The 24,341-nt window shown below is 45.8% G+C and overlaps 1 protein-coding gene across 1 annotated transcript in view; it reads left to right on the top strand.

The window, feature by feature from the left end:
- The window catches only part of ulk4 (unc-51 like kinase 4), a 102,269-nt gene that overhangs the window by 7,397 nt on the left and 70,531 nt on the right, over positions 1-24,341 (top strand). The window contains 14 exon segments of the mRNA XM_031576705.1: positions 507-608; positions 701-784; positions 885-960; positions 1,424-1,525; positions 3,566-3,663; positions 4,282-4,351; positions 4,809-4,878; positions 5,446-5,553; positions 7,018-7,078; positions 7,407-7,594; positions 10,173-10,219; positions 10,515-10,593; positions 15,915-16,022; positions 18,664-18,744. Coding sequence (XP_031432565.1) covers positions 507-608; positions 701-784; positions 885-960; positions 1,424-1,525; positions 3,566-3,663; positions 4,282-4,351; positions 4,809-4,878; positions 5,446-5,553; positions 7,018-7,078; positions 7,407-7,594; positions 10,173-10,219; positions 10,515-10,593; positions 15,915-16,022; positions 18,664-18,744 — 1,274 coding nt within the window.

Genomic DNA, 24,341 nt, shown 5'->3' with positions numbered 1-24,341 from the left:
CTGCCAAACTACAATAATGTTTCAGTGAATGTATATGTTTGGAACAACAGACGAAGCAGTACAGGTTATTCCTTGTAAAACTGTCCAAACAGACCTACAGTGATATTGCCATCTTCTTACATTGTAATCTCGTCTGACGCATTCAGTTTAAAGGGATTGCATGACAATGCTATTAAACAAACTTTAACCAAACCTTTTACCAATTAACTTCGGCCTGGTGCTGCCCACTTAGTGCCTTTGAGTTTTAAAAAGCCCTACCACATCTTTTCGACCTGACTGTTATATTGTTAATCAGGGTTCTGTGATTTTCAGCCTGTAAAAACATAAATAAATGACATAGCCCATCTCACGTATGCCTACATTCTGTTGAATTTATTTTGGTCTAGAATGTATGAGGTGCAGTCAAAAAGTTTGGAGGCTACTCCCATAAAAAGCGAAAATCTGACCTAATTTAAAAAGTGGCCGCCCCTTGTTTAGTTGTGGATGTTTGCCCCGGTTCCCTTCAGGTTCTCCTGTGTACTGTGCTCCTGAGGTGGTCAGAGGAGAGCCCACCTGTGTCTCCAGCGACCTCTGGGCCTTAGGCTGCATATTCTACGAGATGTTCACAGGTGATTTATACTGTCCTGAAAAAGCAAACACAGAAGTGAACTTATTTTTGTTTTTAAAGAAACATGTTGACTGACTCTAATACATGTTTTAGGGAGACCTCCATTCTTTTCCGAGACCTTCTTAGACTTGACTGAGCTAATTTTACACGAGGACCCTCCAACACCAAGAAAAAAAGGTTCAAATAGCAATTATATGGATATGTTGGTAGCACTAAAAAACAAATTGGTCATCCAAAACTTTATCTAAAGCGTTAACTACTGTATTTCTCTTCACAGGTGCCGCCTGCTCGAAACTCAGCCCAGAATTTCAGAGCCTGCTGACAGATTTGCTACAGAAAGATCCCCAGAAGAGGTGAGCAGAGTGATGGATAACTATGTCTGTGTTACCTGGCTGTCTCTGAGGTAATGGATAACTATGCCTGTGTTACCTGGCTCTTTCTGAGGTCTGTAGTTAGTTAACTATGTCTGTGTTACCTGGCTCTTTCTGAGGTAATGGATAACTATGTCTGTGTGTTACCTGGCTGTTTCTGAGGTAATGGATAACTATGTCTGTGTTACCTGGCTCTTTCTGAGGTAATGGATAACTATGTCTGTGTGTTACCTGGCTGTTTCTGAGGTAATGGATAACTATGTCTGTCTGTTACCTGGCTGTTTCTGAGGTAATGGATAACTATGTCTGTGTTACCTGGCTGTTTCTGAGGTAATGGATAACTATGTCTGTGTGTTACCTGGCTGTTTCTGAGGTCTGTAGTTAGTTAACTATCAGACAGGTGCTGTCCAATGCCATGTCAACATCTCAGTCTGCCTCCGCACAGGTTGGGCTGGGTGGGACTCCTGTCACACTCCTTCTGGAGGGGGGCATTCTCAGACAAGCACCCCTCCGAGGAAGAGGAAGAAGAGGACTCCCTGATTTCCAGGTAGAATACTTCATGCCGTCCCTCTAACCGCACCCTGAGAGCTAGGCTTTGTACTGTTTGTGTCCATGGTCAATTCCCCCTTTGTGTGTTTTTCTACCACTTAAAAAGCATTCAAATGAGTCTTTGATGTACGGAAACACAAGCCTTCATTTGAATCACTATGAAATCAGGTCAGTTCATTTGCATTTCATTGGGCTGTGATTGTCATTTTCATAATCATTTCCATTCTCTTTTTGTGTTGCTGCCCTGTTTCATTGGCCTCAGACTATATACTCTCCGAGTGAACAAACATGCTTTTGCACAGCCTGTTTGAGCAACCCCCATTCAGAAGAACAGTGAACTCATTGTCCTGCCCTGTGTGTACACGTCACTCACCAGGGCCAGCTCCTTACACCATATAGGTGCCTCCAGCCTCCCCCAATACACTACCAGCAGAATAGTCTTCCGGTGCCCTGGGCTCCTCCGACAGCTTCAGTGTGGCTCGCTGCCATGATTGGATGCCTCGTCAGGGTGTCCACCCACCTCGGCCTGTTGCTGCCTGGCTCTCTCTCTCTCTCTCTCTCTCTGAGAGGGCAAGGAACAAAGGGCTCACATGATCAGAAGAAGAAGAAGAAGAAGCAGGCTCAGCGCTGCTCCCGTAAAACAAGGATTAGGGAGTCCTGTTGGCATCAGCCAAGGCGTGCCACTGTGTTTGTCTGCCTTATGTAACAGTGTGGCATTGATGTGGTTTCTCCAAGAGTTTTGGACCGACCCCTGATTGCTGTAAAACTTCTTCAATGTTGGGCCTGCCTTTGAGGCTCACTGATGCACCTGTGTGTAACGCCCCACTGGGCTATTGTGTGCTGTGCCGTGCTCCAGTCCATCCACTGTAGGGTGACTGTTAGGGGTGGGGAAAAAATCGTTTTTCGATTTCTCTCGATTCTCTCTAGAACGATTCTGTCTCGATTCAGAAAAGTTCATAATTGATTTTTTAATAAAAAAATAAAAATAAAAATGTTAAAATTAAATTTTTTTTAAAATTTTTTTTAATTTTTTTTTTTTACACATTCATTTTGTGTTGAAATGCAAGCTGCATCGATTATTGCATTGTTCATTGAAAGTCATAATTGTGACAAGGGAAAGCTTTTTCTCTAATAAAAAATAGAGAAGGTAATTCATCTGTTGATTTTCTTTAATTATCAAACACAAAGTAGGAAGTGATTTGAGACTCTGAGTAGCAAACTCAGATGTTTTAAAAATCGACATGCATCGATAATCGTTTTATCGGTTTAGAATTGATTATCGATAATCGGTTTAGAATCGATAATCGGTGTAGAATCGATAATCGGTTTAGAATCGAATCGTTGACCACTGAATCGGAATCGAATCGAATCGTGAGGTGCCAAGAGATTCCCACCCCTAGTGACTGTAGGCACACTGCTGAGACACGCAGCCACAGCCGTTTGCTCCTTAGTGGACAGGGGCAGGCAAACAGTCAGATCATTACACACACACAGGAAGAGAGAAGAGCGAGAAGAGACACTTTATGGCTCCAGCTTCTTAACCTGATGTTGAATGGAAGACATGTGCAGAATCTGATTGCAATGTTGCTGTCCTGGCTGTGTGTGCAGGATATCTAGCCTTGTGTGTAGACATGATCTACAGTTCTCAACTAATAATAATAATAATAATAATAATAATAATAATAATTATTATTATTATAATACATTTTATGTAATAGCGCCTTTCATGACACTCAAAGTCACCTTAAATCACATAACATCAATGAATTGTCATCAATGAATTGTCATCAATAAAACACTTTAGCACTTTAGCACCTCGTCCCACATACAGTATCATGTGTCCCCACCTCGTATGGGATGTCTTGCCATATGTCACTAATAGGTGGTGGATGGGCAAGCATACGGCACATGGGGGTGGAAACATAAGATGAGTGAGATGAGATGAGTCTGTGTTGCAAATGGCCTTTGGAAAAATGATGTATGTGATCTTATCTTGTGTGTGTGTGTGTGTGTGTGTGTGTGTGTGTGTGTCCTGCAGCCTGCATCTGGTGTCACTGGGGCCAGCGGGATCAGAAGAGAGGCACACTGGGCCAGCGGGGCCTGCCAGCCCACACCTCAGCAAGTCTTTCACATTAGGTAATGCAGTAGGCATGCACACCCGCACGTACCACAGCACAGCACAGCACAGTACAGCACAACTCATGACATTCAGTGACGTAGAACATTGTCAGCGAGTGATTTGAATGTTTAGTATTCCCTATGCAATACCAAACCGTCTTTGGTGAGTGTGTGTGTGTGTGTGTGGGGGGGGGGGTGTGTGTGATGATTTGATCTTAGTCAACACTGAAACCACGTGATGTACACGTGGAGTTATGTGCAACACGCAATCCTAGTCCTACGTGCGGGACATGGGATATGTGTGTATGCATATGTGTGTGTATCTCTCCCCGTGATCGTGCTCTACGTGCTAGCATGTATCGGTCTGTGTGTCCCAGCATCTCCCGCTGGATTAACATTTTAATCCCTTCATATAGTTCCCGTTAAACTCTGAACGCTACCATCTCACTGGCTGTATTACATAACTTTCTGCCTGCTGAAACACTGCTGTCCTCATGTATCGTCTCTATAGCTTGGTAAATGAATGATGAACACATTTTCATTTTCACAGATGTGACCCTCACTCACACACTGCTGTACTGTATCAGAGTGAGAGGCGGTTCAGTGGTAAATCTGTGCTGTTGTCCCCCTCTGCAGATAGTGTGACTGAGTTCAAACCCAAGTCTGCCCTGGACAATGATGCCAGAGAGTCTGTCTTCCTTCTCAGGTACCAGTAAAGGCGTCTTGAATCGCGTGGCACACACATGGCATTAGAAAGGATCAAATCGGCATTCAAGTCATGAAATGGTTAGACATTGGTTAGGCAAAAGAACACAGTTTCACCACCGAAGTATCATAAGTTCATGTTGCTATACAAACAAGCTGGTTGAAAGTTTCTCTTGAAATGACGATTATATTTCTTTACTTTACCAACATCCAGGAATAGTTGGCTTTATAATCCCCTTCGCTGTGAATGTAAGGCAAATGACTGAGGAGCATACATTACATACAGTAAACATTACATACAGCATACATTACATACAGTAAACACTGTTCATTCTGCTCCGAGCCATGTGTGCTGCTTGCTGTGCCAGGGCGTGTGTCCAGTGGCACGCGCCACGCGCCACACAGAATGTATCAGGAACAACAAGAGTGAACCCGCCTGGTTTTGATCTGATCCCCAGCTCCCGCGCGACCCCGAGAACAAGCAGTGCTGCCAGAGCGCCCGAGAGCGGCGAGACGGCCGAGAGCAGAGTGAGTACGCCACTGCCACAGAGGCGCCGCCGCGTGCTGCCAAACATATCTGACACGCCATCTCTCTCTCTCTGCCATGCATTTTAAAACCCCCGTCTTTTTGGTGGCCTGAGCCTGTTTTCACTTCAGGAAACTGTTCTGTCATTGCTAATAATGAGATGGGCATAGCGAAGGTCTCATCAGGCACCAAGCCAGGGGTAAACACAACTCCACTGCCTGCATTTCTGCTCTCAGAAGGGTGTTGTTGTGGCTGAATCTGAATCCGTTCTGCCAGCATCTCTTCTAGTGTCGGCTGTTATCAGTGTTGGCAGTGTGCGTTCGGTCTGTGGGCAGTAAAGTACCTCAGCGCTCTGGAATGTGCCAGAGCTTGCCCCAGTTCACCATCAGGCAAAGGTGTCTTCTAGAAATGAGGGCGCCATCTACTGCATAATGTTGGAACTGCCACACCTCCCAGATAGGCTGCCACAGGGTCGAAGCTATGGCTTACACTATTAACTGTGTATTTTTTGAATCCAGCTTTAATTCTGATTACATGCATCAATGTCTGTTTGCACTCTTCTTCTCCAGGGAGACGATGCACTGGCGGAGCCCCCGACTGACATCATGCCCTGCATCAAGGAGCTCTTGTACACGGACTCTGACCTGGCAGTCACTCCTATCATGGATAATCCAAAGGTGAGCCTGTCTGTCTGAAGACCCCTGCCATCCCAAATGATTTACCCAGCGCTAAAGCCATAAATAGACAGACACTTACAAAAGTGACCAAAACTGGAAGCCCTAAGCACTTGTATGGTAGTACTACCGCAGACCAGTGTGTATTATTACCTGAACAGTCTAACAGTTAGATTACAGACATGGATGATGACATGGAATTGCAGGGAATTGGAATGCCAGAACCAAATGTCCCACAATCATTGGGCACCTCTGCATGGACTACTTCATACAGCCTCCCTTTGCCCAATAACACAGCACTGAGGCTTCTCCTATAACAGCTTTTAAGGTTGGAGAATGCAGAGCAGGGAATTTGAGACTAGCATTCCTCTTTCCAGAATCTCTCCAGGTCGTGCACTTGGGCACTCTCCTCTTTAGCTCACCTTTAGCACACGTTATCTCTGGGATTTAGGTCAAGGGACTGATATGGGTTTGGGTTTAGTAAATATCATATTTATCTGGACATATGTTTTGGATCATTGTCCTGCTGGAAGTGTTTCTTGGCAGGGGCAGCCAGATTGTGATTTCAAATGTCCTGGTATTTCATGGAGCACATGATGCCATGTACCCTAACCAGGCTCCCAGAGCCTTTGGAAGAAAAACAGCCCCACATCATCACTCTCTTCTCAGTATAGTCATCCTTTTTCATTGAATCTGACCATAGAACATGGTTCCAGTCAGTCATCATGAAGAATGAATAAGGGAATTTGGCCTGTGTCACCTCATATTTATACCCTAGTGAAACAGGAAGTCATCGATTACTGCTTGAAAGTTAAAAAAAAGCAACTGCTTAAAAAAGCAAAATATACATGGAGAAAAATGTTACATTTTGTTTATAAGAATTTCAAAGAAGTGCCAATAAATGAAGCACATGTGGTTTTTGTTAAAACGAATTATTTCTTGATGAGGTTTTTTTTTTTTTTTTTTTTTCTCAGAATACATTTATTTTAATTAAAGGTTGGATTTTTCTCCTTTTTTCAATGTGAGACTTCCAAAAGGTGAATGTTTCTAACCCTGTACTCATCTTGACCAGGGCTGACGGTAGTTTTAGAGGGGACCGTATAGAGGTCTGTGTCAGTGTGGATGTTTTTGGTCATGTTTGTGTTTCCATTTGGGCACACTGGGTAATGCATGACATGCATGTGTGACATGACAGTGTGTGGATGTCTTTGTACTTGAATCAGCCGTGTACTGTATGTGCTGGTGTGTGAGTTTGAGAAATGGTATGTGTAGTATGCGTAGTATCCATTTAGTTTAGGAAGTATGCTGTTCTAGCTGATGTTTGTTTGACATGTTTTTGTAACAGGACATGAGAGAGAGCGAGGTAGCTAGGCACTTTTCATAGATCTAAATTGGGGGAACGTAGTCACAATTTGAACATGTGTGTCTTGTGTGTGTGTGTGTGTGTGTGTGTGTGTGAACGAGCAGATCATGAAGAGCGCTCCCCTGAGATTCGACTCAAAGACGCTGTGTGTGCCAGCATACTCAGGTATAGCCACATCACACACACACACACACACTCACATTATGTACTCGAACAAAAGCATTCATGCAAACAGACACATGCACACACTGTTAGACGCACGTGTAGACGCACGCTCACAGAGGGTCACACACACACACAAACACACACAGAGGCTGACACACACACACACACACACACACACACACACACACACACACACACACAGAGGCTGTCACACACACACACACACACACACACAGACACACACACACACACACACACACACACACACACACACACACACACACACACACACACAGAGGCTGAGCTGACTGTCAGTCTTGTGGTGCAGCGGAGAGGCTGCTGTCCCTGAGCCCAGAGGAGTGGCTGGCGTTCCTGCAGCAGCTGAGTGCCTCTCTGGAGGTGGCCGACAGCACCAAGGGCTCCACGCCGCGCGCCAAACTCAACCTGCTCAGCTACCTGTGCTGCATCGCCCCCACACACCGCACGCTCGCCACGCGCCTCATCAACTCCTCCCTGGTACAGTAGAGTCCACACACACACACACCGCACGCACACACCGCACGCACACACGCACACACACACACGCCCCCACACACCGCACGCTCGCCACGCGCCTCATCAACTCCTCCCTGGTACAGTAGAGTCCACAGCAATATACCCACGCACGCACGCGCGCGCGCACGCGCACGCGCACGCGCACGCACACGCGCACGCACACTCACACTCACACTCACACTCACACTCAAACACACTCACACTCGCACTCGCAATCGCAATCGCACTCACACTCACACACACACACACACACACACACACTCAAACACACACACACACACACACACACACACACATGTTCATACACATGCTGGGGGTATGCTATTGCATTACAACTCTGTCCCATCAGAGATGCCACGGCCTAAAACCCCCATAAACAAATACACACTCAAACACACACACTCAAACACACACACACACACATACACATACACACATGCAATGCTGTATGCCAGAATAGAACCTTGTCCTCTTGGCTGTAAGAAAAGAACATCTGTTGAGTTTGAAGCTCATGTGTACCCTGCATTATTCATGTATCTATGGTATATTAAACATTAATGATTCGTTATGATACTGTACGGCCACGAGGAAAGGGAAAAAATCTCATGGCCAGCTGTCACTCTTCAATAAAAAAACGGCTTTATAATGCATTATGAATTGTTTTCAATTCATCAATTATACATCGGACACATGGGTTTCAAAGGGCTAGTCTCTGAACTGACTGAGGCATCGTGTTGCTTGCCCTTCCATACCATACCATGCTATCTGTGGCCAGTCAGTCTGCTCTCGGGGGCTCTATCAGGCCATGGCATCAGGCGGTGGAGGGTGGAGTGGAGTGGGCAGCGCCAGGGTGGGGCGGGGCGGGGGCCTACTGGCATGTCACGCACTGAGTGCTTTGTTGTTGAGAGGGAAGCACAGCAACAATGGGCTAACACACGGGCCCAGGAAGCCACCGCCACGACGCTGCCCCCGCTCGGAAAACAGCCTGTCGTTCCCTCTTCCTCCCACTGACCTTTGATGTGAAACTCTAATCACACGGCTGGATCCCTAATCAGCCTGCACACACACTCACACACACACACACAGGCTGCATGCCTAGAGGAGCGGGCTGAGAACCCTTTACCGATTTAACTAAGAGGAGTGAGGTTGGGGAGGGGAGTTGAGCGCCATACAAACAGGTTTATAAAGTTGACCCTTTACTAATTTAACTAAGAGGAGTGAGTTTGGGCAGGGTAGTTGAGCGCCATACAAACAGGTTTATAAAGTTGACCCTTTACTAATTTAACTAAGAGGAGTGAGGTTGGGCAGGGTAGTTGAGCGCCATACAAACAGGTTTATAAAGTTGACCCTTTACCGATTTAACTAAGAGGAGTGAGGTTGGGCAGGGTAGTTGAGCGCCATACAAACAGGTTTATAAAGTTGACCCTTTACTAATTTAACTAAGAGGAGTGAGGTTGGGCAGGGTAGTTGAGCGCTATACAAACAGGTTTATAAAGTTGACCCTTTACTGATTTAACTAAGAGGAGTGAGTTTGGGCAGGGTAGTTGAGCGCCATACAAACAGGTTTATAAAGTTGACCCTTTACTGATTTAACTAAGAGGAGTGAGGTCGGGCAGGGTAGTTGAGCGCCATACAAACAGGTTTATAAAGTTGTGTGCATTAAGTTCCCTCAGTTTGGAGTTTACCATTCCTCCACCCCTCTGCTGTTTGACTCGGTGGCCTCTCACTCTTCTAGCTTTCTGCATGTCCAAACAAACCAGATGGAATGTTAAATCCAGTGGACAGATGTCCTTACGATGACCTTCCTCAGCTGTAATCAGTAGGGCAGTTTTGAATTGATGGGCCTCTGTTGTTCTGTTTTGTCTAACAAGCCCTGATGGCTAAATACTGTCAAGTTTAGCTAAAAGGCCTATAGTGTATTTTGGTTATGTGGTTAATGTTTGTGTTCAAACTGGTGTGGGTTGTCAGGATTAGGCATGGCATTACAGATGATGACCAGCAGATGGCACTGCAGTGCCACTGCAGCTTCACAGTGCTATCTGTTCTGAAGAGAGCCCATTCAGATACATGTATATATCTCTCACAACAGAATTATTCAACAGATGTGCTTGGAAAAAATTGAACATTTATTTTCGCAGTATGAAGTAGCTTCCAACAATAACACTGCCTTTAATCAGTAGTAATTGTAATTGTATAGGGGTGTTTTTATGATATTCATGCATTCTTTATATATAATTCTATTTGTATGCATAGTTTTTGCATTCATGTATGTACGAAGAAGTGCTTGATGGGAAGGAACAGCATATAAAGAATCTATGAGATACTGGCCATTACTGTTGAGGTCATGCTTATCATCAGAAACATTGTGTATTTGAAAAGCTAACATAGCTAACATAACAGCTTACATAATTTTGACACTGTACATAGTTGCCATGCTTATGCAAATGTTTGCAGAATGATTTAGACACTGTATACTTCTGCAAACAATAAAACGGTGCCATTTTCACAACTCTCTCCCACCTCTTCTTCTCTCTGACAGTTCCCAGTGCTGACCCAGCAGCTGCGTGTGGCCCCAAACTGGGATGTGTGAGTGTGATGCCTTCTGTCTTGCCTACGCCGAGAGTGTGGATCTTTGGGAGTGTGTCTGAGAGGAATGATGAATGCAGTCATCTGGGGAGGGGAATGAGTGCTCAGACTCTCATACTGCAGTGTTATGTGTGGCAGGAACTCTGTGTACCTGTGCTGTTTTGCATTGCACTATTTCTGTAATGTAATATGAGGTGTTTTGGTGGAGGAATGCTCAGATGTGTGTGTGTGTGTGTGTGTGTGTGTGTGTGTGTGTGCGTGTGCGTGTGCGTGTGCGTGTGTGTTTGTGTCACAGGAAGACTAAAGTGATGCGATTGCAAGGTCTGCTGGCTCTACACTGCACAGAGCTCAATGAAGACACACCCGTTCCAGAGGTTAGTGTCCATTCATCACGTATGAGAACAGATCCAAACACTGGCACACACACAGACAAACATCTCAGTTCCTCTGGCTCGGCTAACTACAGTTGTAGAGTACGGCCATCAGCCCCACTCACACTCCCACACACTCCCACACAACACAAGCTTCAGATTCACAGCCTCATTCCCACACAATGTACAGTATGTCCCACGGTGTTTCTGTGCCATACATGTAGCCCTCTAGTCCAGGCACTGGAGTGTGTTATAGCTTATAGCCATGTAAAGGAGTTGTGCACATATTGTGTTAGTGCTCAGATTTTGACAGCCTTGGTAAGATTTACAGAATTCCTTTTTCAGAGGTGGTTTGTTAAATAGACCCCATCAGTGCCACTAGATGCCACTGTAGCACTTTTGCAGGTATGTATCCAACTCCCTACTGTCTGAGGGAAACCTTCAAAAATGAATTTTTCTTAAACCCGGACTTTGGCACTAATGAAATCCAATATTGCCATGAATGCAGTGTCTCCTTCTTGTGGGGAAGCAGCAGCGGCTCCTGAAGAGAGGGTGAAGCTCCAAGTTGCTCATGCCCAAACACGCTTACCAAAGCTTTTCACGAATCATCAAAGAGCTCAACGCAGCCATTGTGGTTAATCATTTTCAAAAAACAGGATTCCATTTGATGTGGGGATCCGGCGCCTCCGACCCCCGATCCATGGCTTACACGGGCTTCGCCGACACAGTAGCCACTTACCCTCCTCTCATGTTGTTCAAATAGAAAGATACTCGACAGGAGAGAGAGAAAGAGAGGCAAGTCTCTACGAAAAACAAAATGGCGGCCAGTGGCGCATTGGCGTGGCTGTTTTTTTTTTTTTTTTCCTCCCTCTCTCTCTCCCAATCATGGTACAATGGCTGTTCTTTTTTTCTATGCTCTTTCTCTTTACCTCCACTTGTCTCTGCCTGTCTGTTCTCTGACATGTTTTCTCCTGTGCTGCTATAAGCTGTGTAGACGTATGGCTTAGGAGCGCAGGGATATTAGCACGCTTGCTCTCTGCGGGGTGCCACCGCTCGGCGCTCTGCCTCTGTCATGCCAATTCTTGTCTCAGCGCGGTCTCTCTTTGTCCGGTCCTCGGAAACCAACGCTTCCTGAAAGGACATTTTCTTTTTTTCGGCCTCGCCTTGCCATTACCTTGGCTGTCGACGACGGCCATTTTGCTTGTATGCCAGAGACGGACTGCTCCAATGGCTGTTTTTGGCCAGAGCGTTGCTAGAGCACAATAGCCAAGCTCTTTCTGGATGGGACTCTGGATGTGAGGTTGAGGGCCTGAGCAGAAGGGGTAAGGTTGTGTCGGTCGAACCAACCAAGAGAGGAGCAGGAGAGCACAGAACAGGAGAGCATTGCTGGGATGAGCCCAAGTCACCAGGAAGCCATGCATTGGGTTAAGGGTTAGTATATATGGCTTCTGAGTGGGAGTGCCATATTAAGCCCCTGATGCACAGCCAGACTTTCATCTTTCCGCCCGAGAACAGCAGCTGGAGGAGATGTCAGACTAATTCACTGTCATGGCAACAACAGTAAGCAGCTATAAATAGTGCCGTCACCCAGGGGCTTCAGACAGAGAGAGAGAGATGGGAATTACAGGTAGTGAGGAGGAAAAGTTCTCTCACTTCCCTCGCTCTCTCTCTCTGTCGCTCTCTCTCTCTCGCCATATAATCCTCATTCTCTTGTGTCTCCCATGACTGATTTGAGTGTGACTCTAATGAAGTATTAAATGGATCGTTCCCCCTGACTGCGACACACACACACACAAACACTCTTAGACACAGACACACACTCTATCCAACCAGCCCAGACTAACACATACAGCTGCCCTTTCTCTCCCAGGAGTGTGACAACAGATACTGTTTCGTTGACATTCCAAGTACTGTAACGAAGTCGAGAACATCGTGCCATCTTGTCTCCACCCATGATGGGGAAAGCTCTAAATGTGTATTTAGAAGTGGAAAAGCTGCCTCAGAGAAGCCTGGTTATTTTGAGGAGTTATACTGTACACACCATTTAAAGGCTTGGCCATCAGAGCAGCTTCTACCACAGACTTTCACTGAGATCTCTCTGTGTTGTGCTGCTGAACCTGAGAGGCAGGGTGAGGTCTGGAGGGGCTGGGGGTGTCCAGCTCTCTGAGGGTCGGGGTCAGTTCAGCATCATAGCCTCCCTGATCCTGCATACTCTAGCGGGCCCTGACCAGGCACTCACGGCTTCATTCATTCATTCATTCATTCATTCAGTCTGCTGTCTCAAAGGCAACCGAGATTCAAAAAGAAAAAGTACTCAAAGCGGTTTGCTATCATAGTTTTCATTTTCAGTGACAAGTTTGAAGCTTTGCTCTGCATGCTTCAACTGCTCATTAAAAATGCATGCTGGCCTGTGTATTAACACCCACATAAAATATTTGTACACAGCATCAAATCATCTGCAAATCTAGACATCTTTTGAACATACCAGAAGTTTGGATACTAAACTGACAACAAATATTTGCAGGACTGGATAATGATGAGAGGGAGATTTTCTAAAGGGAATGTAAAGATATTGGCTAAGGCTGGTGGTGAGAGAAAGAAGCTCTGATCTCTCCTCTTGCCTTGAGGGCTGGGCCCTATCTTATATCTCTCTCTTGTTCACCCATGCCTCACTCCATGAGCCTGTGTGTGTGCTTCTGTAGAGGTACACTGCACGGCCACTCACTGGAGGGGATGGGAAAGGTGTTCTCCTTGTTACCTGCTTGCTCCTAATGTGAAGATTCACATTGCTGTGGTTGTGGGTGTAAGCTCCTTACAATTTCACCATTTCAGTATAATTATTTACATTACTAACACATAAAAAAACCTGTCTCACAGGGTAGCCAGGAACTTGAAAATGATTTGTTTTTCCCTTCTCGAAAGCCTGAGTTGGCAATGCTACAGTGGCACACCAATGTTCTTAATGTTGCTTTCCTTGACTAATGAAAGTAGCAATGGAATCGAATGAAGTTAGAATGCTAATATACACCAAAAGCATAAAAAGAAAATCCCCTTCAGAGCAACTAGGTCATTGAAGTTAATGTTTTCATGTAAGTAATCTAGTCCAAAGACAATAATTGCAACCTATAGGGCGGCTACACAAAGTTTGACGGTGTCTTTTTTTTCTTGCTTCTGAAACGAATAGGGTGAACCAGGCCTAATAAAAACTGAATGTAGTACTGACCAGTGGAGCGGTGACATTGACTACTGGCATGATACCGCAGCCATGGCTAATCAAGCGATTTCATTACTATCTTTATTGGTTGCACTTGACACCACTCTGGGAGTTAATTACTCTCCGTTCCAACCCTAACCCTTCAGTGAACACAACCCTGGCCTGTTCCACGTCATGACCACTGCTCTCTCTCTTCCAACCCTACCCCTTCAGTGAACACAACCCTGTCCTGTTCCACGTCATGACCACTGCTCTCTCTCTTCCAACCCTACCCCTTCAGTGAACACAACCCTGTCCTGTTCCACGTCATGACCACTGCTCTCTCTCTTCCAACCCTACCCCTTCAGTGAACACAACCCTGCCCTGTTCCACTGCTCTCTCTCTCTTCCAACCCTACCCCTTCAGTGAACACAACCCTGGCCTGTTCCACTGCTCTCTCTTCCAACCCTAACCCTTCAGTGAACACAACCATGCCCTGTTCCACGTCATGACCACTGCTCTCTCTCTTCCAACCCTACCCCTTCAGTGAACACAACCCTGGCCTGTTCCACTGCGTGACCACTGCTCTCTCTCTTCCAACCCTACCCCTTCAGTGAACACAACCCTGTCCTGTTCCACTGCGTGACCACTGCTCTCTGTTCTTGCCGCCATCACTGATCTCAGGTTATGGTCCCATCTCTTTGGGCAGTCAGACATCTTGGTCAGTGATCTCATCACAGTACACAATCACTGTCAAATGCCATCTCCTCGACAGTGGAACCCCCTTATCTGCTGATCGTTGATGACGGTTTCAGTTATCTGCGTTTTAAGGGGAAAACTCTGTGCCACTCTGAGTAGTCTTTCCGCACCATTGCTCTTGATACGTGACTCATGTCTTTAAGCACATCTCATTTCTCATGTACGTCTGTCCTTGATTCATCCACCCTTGATACATTTCGTTCCTCGTTTCATTCATGTTTTTGATCAAATGGAGGGCCTAGGACGTAACGGAAGGAAGGAGGAAGGGAGGAAGGATTGACAAATAAAGGAAATGATAAGCACCCCAGGTAACAGTCACCTAGCTAGATATAAAGCTGAAAGTAGCCCAATTCAGATGTCCGTGAATCAGCAGATCCAGCCAGGGGTCACTTAAGGGAGCAGAGAGAGGCCGAACCCTAATCTGCTCCATGAAGTAGGTATGTACGTATATGAAGACAACAGCACATATCCTATATGCCACGGTGTTCGCTACTATGCAGTTTCAGCTCTCCGCAGTAGGTCTTGGAGCGGATTCCGGATGCTGTGTTTGCAATGTTCTTTACGAATATTGTTTCCTTCAAATCAAATAGGTTTAGGTTAGGTTTTTATTTCCACATTGTCTGTGAGGCAGACGTTCCTGTGTATCAGTGATGGTGCTGTAGGCCTGAGGCTGTGGGCTGAATAGGAACAGTGAGGAGTGGTGTGGAGGTGGCTGGGTGGGTCTTGTCTTCGCCACACGCCTCAACGCCTCAACACTACTTCCCCCCATCTCTGCATGCGAGACGTCCCTTCGCTTTCGCAAGTCTCTCTCCTGCCAAAGCACATCAAACACAGGCCGCAAACATCTGTTCCCTGCAAACTCATCATTTATGATGCTTTAGCATGAGCGAAGGGAAGCCTTGTTTTGAGTGGGAGGGGAGGGGAGGGGAGGGGAGCGGAGAGGAGAGGGGGAGAAAGGGTGTGAAAAGAGAAATGCCTATTAGCATAGCCCCCTGCTGCGAGAGCTGCCGCAGTGAGCCACACAGGCACCGATGTGCCCAGCTTACCAGTCATATACTAATGATGGGTGTGCGCTTGTGTGAGAGAGAGAGAGAGAGAGAGCCGGGGAGAGAGACTACGAGAGGTTACAGAGATGTCAGATTGTGTTATTGTGGATGCTTTTTAAAAATGTGATAATGGTAGCTTTGTCAAGGAGTAGGCAGATAGCACCCCCAACCCTGTGCAGCTCCTACCTGTCTGCATCGGAGCTGTACAGCTATCACACTCCGCTACAGCTGACGTTTAGCAATGATGGGTTTCAAATGTGTACTTGTCCAGTCATAATGTAGGTGTGTGTGTGTGTGTGTGTGTGTGTGTGTTTCTGTTTTCGCAGGCCGTGGCAATGTTCACAGAGCTCCTCCGAGAGAACTTCAGGAACAGCAAACTGAAGCAGTGCCTTCTGCCACCACTAGGGGAGCTGTTGCATCTCATGGCTTGTCAGGTAGAATATTGCATTACCTCTTCTCTCTCTTTCCTCATTCATTATTGCTGTTTTCACCTCCCCACCTACCTCCCCTACCTACAGATACAAGTACTGTGCATATTTAATGTACATATATAAATTATACATATGTACATACACACACACACCATTTTTGTGTATTTGCCGCCAATTTGTTTACTTATCATATATGTTACTGGATAGATCTGTTCGATGTGGGTCAGTTTCTGTGTTAAAAGTGAAAGAATCGTACTTATGCCATCAGGTCGACCATCATGTTTTTGTGTTAAAGTGAAAGAAGCGTACTTCATGACATCATGACATCATGTTTAGACTGCATAACCAGGCTGTACTGCAGAGTATCAGTCTGTTGTGAGGTGGATATGTATCACAAAACATTACAGAGAAAGTGTCCTTATTGACTTCTTTGTCATGGATACAGGTCTGATCGGCCATCCGTTCTCCTGGTCCTTCATGTATCTAAGATCACAGTAACACACACGGACTGGCAAGAGCTCATTAACTTTATGGCCCAAGCCACTGGGTTGTTTTTGTTGCGCTCAGCTTTGGTATGCCTAATGATTTTTTTGGTTTGTTATTGTCTTGCTGCTTTTGTTTTGCTGTGCCCACACAGCCATGTGTGAGTCCCTGTGGGTGTCCCACTCAGTCCCACTCAGCCCACTATCTCCACAATGAAAGAGCGCGCATCGCACAGGATTTATTTCCAGCCTGTTCCGTGTAAGATAAAGCATTTAAATAGACATTGCCACACCTGATTCATCCCATGTCCCAGAAAATCCCATCAAAGCTAGAGAATAGCTGTGACAGACTGAAGGTCAGGCATGGAAGGCGTACACAATCACTTTTATTGAATTTCTAGGTAGGCTGTCGATAAAAGCTTCACTTCTTTTTTTCCTTGTGTGTTTGGAGAAGCTCTGAAGTGAACTTTCAGCCATATTTAAGCATGATATTGCCTTACCACAGGAGAAAAGCAAAAGATGCTGATGACCACAGGAGCACCGGTACAAAACCATTAGCACCATGAAGCCCAAGTTAGAGCTCCAGCAACTCTGCCATCGCCACTGACTGCCTAGTCCTATGCTCAAACTCATGGCTCTATACGTAGCCAGCAGAGTTAACCTGAGGAAGCGAAATGTTTATTTCCACTGGACAGTTATTAGACTTATTTTACGGCTATTCAGAATGCTGCAGAATTTTCCATTGGTTTGAATGGGTCACCCCAACATTCTGAGGTTCGATATTTTTTTTTATAATGACCGTTGCAAAAAATGAATGACCGCTGCCATTGGCAACGTGGTTTGTTCTTCTGATTCACATATTTCATATATTTCCACAAGTAGTTTGTTACTTCATATCCAGTCAGTGTTCTTATAGCACAACAAGTGGAACAATCAACCAAATGTGAATTTTAGGGAATTGATCAGATAACCCAGTGTTGGTGTTGTTAGGGGGCTGAAATAATACTGGTATCCAGTTGGGAAAGTAAAACTACAGAACGTGTTATTGAACAAAATAGCATTGCAATTAAAACTATTATGGAGGAGAAAAACGTCAAATGATTTAGTGTGCGTTGGATGTGATCGACTATGTAGAAGTCGGCCCAGAAGCCATCGAGACTGGGAAATCATGGGATGTCGTGAACACTTCAGCTGTTAAAATGGTGGTCACAACACATTTGAAGTGGGCTTATGTTTGGAATATATCCTGGCCTCTGTGGTAGCATTGCTTAAATAACCTTTCACAAAACGGAATCACAGACTGCCTCTTAAAGAGCATAATTATAGGTTGAATGAAGCCCCAGACTAAAACAGGCAGGTTGAAGAACCATTTTTAAAGGCTCATCAACAGTCTTGTTTTGAATAATGTTCTTGGTTACGGTGATCCTCTGAGCACTCTGAAAACATTTTTGAAAATGGGTCCAATGGCAGCTCAACTCGTGCAGTGCTTTTTGCTTTCTAGTGTAGCCTTATAGTGTCCATCAGCACTCTCCACACTCCAGTGCTGGGCACACCACACACACACACACCACTTCATGCTCTCTCCACTCTAGAAAAACAACTCCTTCTTCAGGGTCCTCCTTCCCTAATAACTACTGCATCAAGGATGGAAGCAAAGAGAAAAAAACACGTCTACATTATTCAACCAATGACTGGGGTTGATGATGGACGGGGCGTGCAGCACGGACGCTCCACATGATGATGAGTTTACCAATAAGCAACAAAGCAGAAAACAGAGAGGCCTTGAGAGACGACGCACAGACCTTGGGGTTGGGTTTGAGTTGTAGACTTGCACTCATGGAGCTGCTGGTGGAGACCAGCTCTTGGTGCAGATCCCACCTCCCATCACAACCCTGTCTTTCTAATTGGTTCATGTTGAGCAGAGGCATCCATAGCCCTGTTGTCTTCCATACCAGAGCGTACTTGCCAGCGCACCCAGTGTTGTTTATTTAGCCTAATTAGGGTGAGTTGTGCTTTATGTTGCCCCCTAATTGTTCTCCTAATGAGTCGCTGTGCTAGTGCTTGCTTTGCCTAGCATCTTACCTCTCTCTTTTTCTCTCTGTATCTCTCTATCTCTCGCCCTCCCTCCCTCCCCTCCTGCTCCCTCTGTCTCCTCCCTGCAGGAGAAAAAAGAGCACCCAGGAGGATTGTGGGTCGTTCCTGCTGCTGCCTACACGGTGTTAATGAGGTGCCTTCGGGAAGGGGTAAGACTGCCACGCTGTCCTCCTGTATGTGTTCCTGAGTGTGTGTGTGTGTGTGTGTGTGTGTGTGGGGTGGGGGTCTGTGTGGTAATGATCCCCCCCCAGCCCCTCCAGGCATTGTTTGGCAGCCGTGAGTGGAGGGGGCGAGAGGGGAGGAGAGGAGAGGAGAGGAGAGCAGCAGGAGCTCTCGGTCGTCAGCAGCAGCAGCAGCAGCAGCAGCAGCAGCAGCCCCCGTGACCTCACCTCCGCAGTCCTCCCTGCTCCTCGCACTCCTGACCGCTCTCTGCCATCCCCACCTCCCTCTGAGAGGAGCAGGCGGGAGGGAGGTCTGCAGCTCAGGAGAGGAGACGGCTCCTGAGACTGAACCAGTATAGATTTAAGATTAGAAACAGGAGAGTGCGTAGAGCAGCCATGACAAGCATGCATACTATTTAAAGAGCAGTGCACTTGAATGAATTCCAACTGAAAGGTAGAACACTCAATGAAGTACCACCATGTGGTCGCACACACCACAGTGGACATATGTCATCTGTTGATTTACTTTCAACTCATAAGAGAAGGCAATACCACTGTCACATTAGCATTCCGAAGAACAACTTACTTTTGTACTGTTTTCTAAACGTTTCTGTGTATATTTGGCCTACAAAGGGTGAAGTACTTCAAACATAACCCCTACGTAGTGCACTTAACATAATACATCGTTTTTTGTCATAGAGGCAGACACTCACTTAGAACTGTACAGGTTATTACATAATATTACGGCTTATTACTTTTTTATAATGCATCACATTATATATTGTTGTAAGTCATTAGATCCACAATGGGAATTGTGGGTTTCATATGTATTTGAGACTGACGTGGTGGTGGCTTTTCATGGTATCAAACATTTGGCTGGTTATGAGTAATTGTGTGTACATATATACTCAACTGCATTTAATTATTGAATCATTGTTTGTATTCACTTTATGTGTTTATGTGTGCACATGCTATATGTTGTGTGTGTGTGTGTGTGAGAGAGTGTGTGTGTTTATGTGTGTGTGTGTGTGTGTGTGTGTGTGTTTATGTGTGTGTGTAGTTGTGAGAGTGTGTGTTTATGTGTGCACATGCTATATGTTCTGTGTGTGTGTGTGTGTGTGTGTGTCTGTGTGTGTGAGAGAGTGTGTGTGTTTATGTGTGTGTGTGTGTGTGTGTGTGTGTGTGTGTGTGAGAGAGTGTGTGTGTTTATGTGTGCACATGCTGCTGTGTGTGTGTTCTGTGTGTGTGTGTGAGAGAGTGTGTGTGTTTATGTGTGCACATGTTATATGTTCTGTGTGTGTGTGTGTGTGACAGAGTGTGTGTGTGTGCGTGTGTGTGTTCTGTGTGTGTGTGAGAGAGTGTGTGTTTATGTGTGCACATGCTATATGTTGTGTGTGTGTGAGAGTGTGTGTGTGTGTGTGTGTGTGTGAGAGTGTGTGTGTGTGTGTGTGTGTGTGTGTGTGTGTGTGTGTGTGTGTGTGTGTTTATGTGTGCACATGCTATATGTTCTGTCTGTGTGTGTGTGTGTGTGAGAGAGAGTGTGTGTTTATGTGTGCACATGCTATATGTTCTGTGTGTGTGTGTGTGTGTGTGTGTGTGTGTGTGTGTGTGTGTGCACATGCTATATGTTCTGTGGTTCTCCCAGTGAAAGGTTTGTTGAGTGGGTCTCTCTTTAGCTGTAATGAGGAGAGGGTGTGTGTGTGTGTGTGTGTGTGTGTGTGTGTGTGTGTGTGTGTGTGTGTGTGTGTGTGTGTGTGTGTGTGTGTGTGTGTGTGTGTGTGTGTGTGTGTGTGTGTGTGTGTGTGTGTGTGGAGCCGTAGTGGGGACCTGTGCTTTAATCAGAGCTCAGTAATCAGGCAGAACTGATGCCATCAGCAGGAAAGCCTTGCTAGTGCTGGTATGTATTGGCTGACACAGTGGTTTGTGTGTGTGTGTGGCTGCCACACAGGGCCCTGTGAAGACACTGACATAATCAGAATCTAGTGCAGACAGGACAGGAGTGTGTTGTGTTCTCAGACCGGAGGAATCGTGCTTCTGAAATGACTCAACTTTTTCTGATTAACAGCAACTCCACCAATGATGTTCATCAGAAATGAATTTAAATGCAGGAAAAAGCTAAATAGAAAGTATGTCTCACAAAAATAAATAAATAAATAAATAAATAAAAATTCAAAGGCAAGCAGAGTAGTGTGAGTAGAGTTCAAAAGTCAAAAGCCTGGGTTTGGAGTTCTGTTCTATTAATAGCACAGATCAGCCGATAACACTGCATACTAATACTGGTGCTTTTAGTTGGTTTGGTGAAGTTGGTTTGGAGGCCTCTTGAGCGAGAGGAACCTACTCAGGGTCTCTGAGCTGGGCAGGGGCCAGGAGCAGGAGCAGGGTCTCTGAGCTGTGTCTCCTCTGGTGCGGGACCAGGAGTCTACTCAGGGTCTCTGAGCTGTGTCTCCTCTGGTGCGGGGTCAGGAGTCTACTCAGGGTCTCTGAGCTGTGTCTCCTCTGGTGCGGGCCAGGAGTCTACTCAGGGTCTGAGCTGTGCGGGGCCAGGAGTCTACTCAGGGTCTCTGAGCTGTGTCTCCTCTGGCTGCTGGTGCGGGCTAATCTAAAACAAGCGTGTGCCCACGGACACCTGCAGTCATCTGCTGTTATTTGTAATGATATTTTAGTCATGTGCGGGAAGGTCATTTCAAACATTAACTGCCAATTTAGTCAAATATGGCCTTAAGACAGATGTCCGTAGGTAAGCAATAATAAGTTATTAAAACGCTGGCTGAATGAATTCAAGCGGTATTGGGGATAATAAATAATTAACAACAGCCTTGACACGGGACTCAAAGATGCAGTCTGCGAATCGGTTTCGCAAAATGTTGTTGATATTTGAGCTCAACAGCTAATGAAATGACACACCTCCCTTCCGTGCTCCTGAAACACAGCGTTAATGACATTGTTAATAGTTGGGTCCGAGTCACGATGTGTTTCCCATTTTTACAGAGCCAGGGCAGTGGATGAACAAACACTGCATGAACAGCTGGAGGCCCGAGAGGAGCAATTCTCTGAATATGACCAAACGTGTATGGGATTAGAATTACACACTGCACCTTTTAACGATAAATAGCCTAGTCAAATATTGCTGACATTGTGACATGCATTGTTGCCGAACAATATTTCATTATCTTCCTACATGGTACTTGTCGACTAAACTGCCTCCTAGCCAAATATCCTTGACAGATTCATGAGCGTGTCTAGTGTTTGTGCTGCATGTGTTTGACTCAAGGATGTGGTGAGGTCTGGCTCCAGGTGGGCTTAGCTCTTATATGGCAGGGCATTCTGATCTTGATTAAAGTAGAGGTTTTACTCAGCCCAAAAAAATGCACAAATTACTGTTACCAAGTTCGCACTTTTGGGAAAAAATATGAATCGGGTAGCGGGTCTTTGCCTTGTTTATTATGTGTGGTTGGAGTTGCTGTCGGGTAGAATGAAAGCATTGGGTGAGTTTGGGTGGCTTGTGAGTGGACCCCAGCATCACTGACAGGGAGATGGCACAGATCTGCGTGTTCGTATGTCAAGGGCAGCAGCAGCAGCAGCAGCAGCAACACACAATACACAGCAGAAGAAACACACAATACACAGCTGAAGAAACACACAACACACAGCTGAAGAAACACACAACACACAGCTGAAGAAACACACAACACACAGCTGAAGAAACACACAATACACAGCAGAAGAAACACACAATACACAGCTGAAGAAACACACAACACACAGCTGAAGAAACACACAACACACAGCTGAAGAAACACACAATACACAGCTGAAGAAACACACAATACACAGCTGAAGAAACACACAATACACAGCTGAAGCAACACACAACACACAACACACAGCTGAAGAAACACACAATACACAGCTGAAGAAACACACAACACACAGCTGAAGAAACACACAATACACAGCTGAAGAAACACACAATACACAGCTGAAGCAACACACAACACACAATACACAGCTGAAGAAACACACAACACACAGCTGAAGAAACACACAATACACAGCTGAAGCATCACACAACACACAGCAGAAGAAACACACAATACACAGCTGAAGAAACACACAATACACAGCTGAAGAAACACACAAAACACAGCTGAAGAAACACACAACACACAGCTGAAGAAACACACAACACACAGCTGAAGAAACACACAACACACAGCTGAAGAAACACACAACACACAGCTGAAGAAACACACAACACACAGCTGAAGAAACACACAACACACAGCTGAAGAAACACAACACACAGCTGAAGAAACACACAATACACAGCTGAAGAAACACACAACACACAGCTGAAGCATCTGAGGGGAGCAGGAGAGAGTGAGCTGGGGGAGGAGGAGGAGAGTGCGCACGAGAGAGAGAGAGAGAGAGAGAGCGAGGGAGTGGAGGGGGAAGGGAAGAGAAGAGAGAGATAGGGAGAGGGCAGCACGCAAGGGCGCTGTAGAGATGGGAACGTGCACAAGAGGGGGAGGGAGTGGATATGATAGGGCAGGGAGGAAGAGAGTGGAGTCTTTGGATGAATATTTGTCTGAGAAGAAGCAGGAGGAGCTCCAGGTGTGTGTTTGTGTTTGTGTTTGTGTTTGTGTGTGGGGATTGGAAGGAAAGTGGCATAAAGATGTGCCTATGGCCGTATACACACACAAACACACACACACACACACACACATGCACCTAACTGGCAGAACAAGTCCATAAAACATGTATCATCATCCCTCTCTCTCCCTCTCTCTCTCTCTCTCTCCCTGTCCCCATCAGCTGTTCCACTAATCCCCTCCTCTCTGGTAGCTGACCCTTGCCCCGTCTCATGGTAACATCCAGCACCAGCAGCTCTACCTTCCAAGGAAGAGGCAGCAGTAATACCTCAATGAGTTTTCCATGAGAACAGTTTACAGTTTGACATGTTCAGAGCCGTTTTGGTACGCAAACTGGCTGTTGATTGGAGGATTAGGATCAGGTGATACTTAGGCGCTAGCTACTAGGAGGTCTTTTCGGTTTTGTTTGTGGTTTGAAGAACCACAATAGTTTACATAAGGATAACAGACATTTCAGAGTAGTATGTTAATACTAAAGGCATCTGAAAGACTATAAGAACTATAAGCCACTGACTTGACAATTGAGGTAATGTATTGGTAAAAGTAGAAATGCGGTTTAAAGCAAAACAAATTAAATGTTGAATGCACATTTTCTGTTTTTATTCTGTAGACAGATAAAAAAACCTTTGAAATGTTTCCTCTGTACAGCTCTCTCTATTCCCTTCTTCACACTTGGCTGTGGTCACTGTCAGGTTTTTCTTTGAGGATATCTAGCTGTACTCCGTGTTTTTCTCACCTCACCTCACCTCACCTCACGCTACTAGCCTGGTTTGAGCGCTCATATATCCCAACCAATCCCACAGTGCAGCTTGTGTTGCGTCTGAATCCATTTGGGCCCAAAGCAGCGGGCCTTTGTGTCTTGTGTTTGTGAGTCCATTGGCGGCGGCGGCGGCAGCATTGAAGGGGGCCTGATTGAGCTGTGAGGGCCCGAGA

This window comes from Clupea harengus, chromosome 11, assembly GCF_900700415.2.
Source record: "Clupea harengus chromosome 11, Ch_v2.0.2, whole genome shotgun sequence".
Lineage (NCBI taxonomy): Eukaryota > Metazoa > Chordata > Actinopteri > Clupeiformes > Clupeidae > Clupea > Clupea harengus.
The sequence above is the reverse complement of the archived record's forward strand: the minus strand, read 5'-3'. Positions and strand labels throughout refer to the sequence as shown.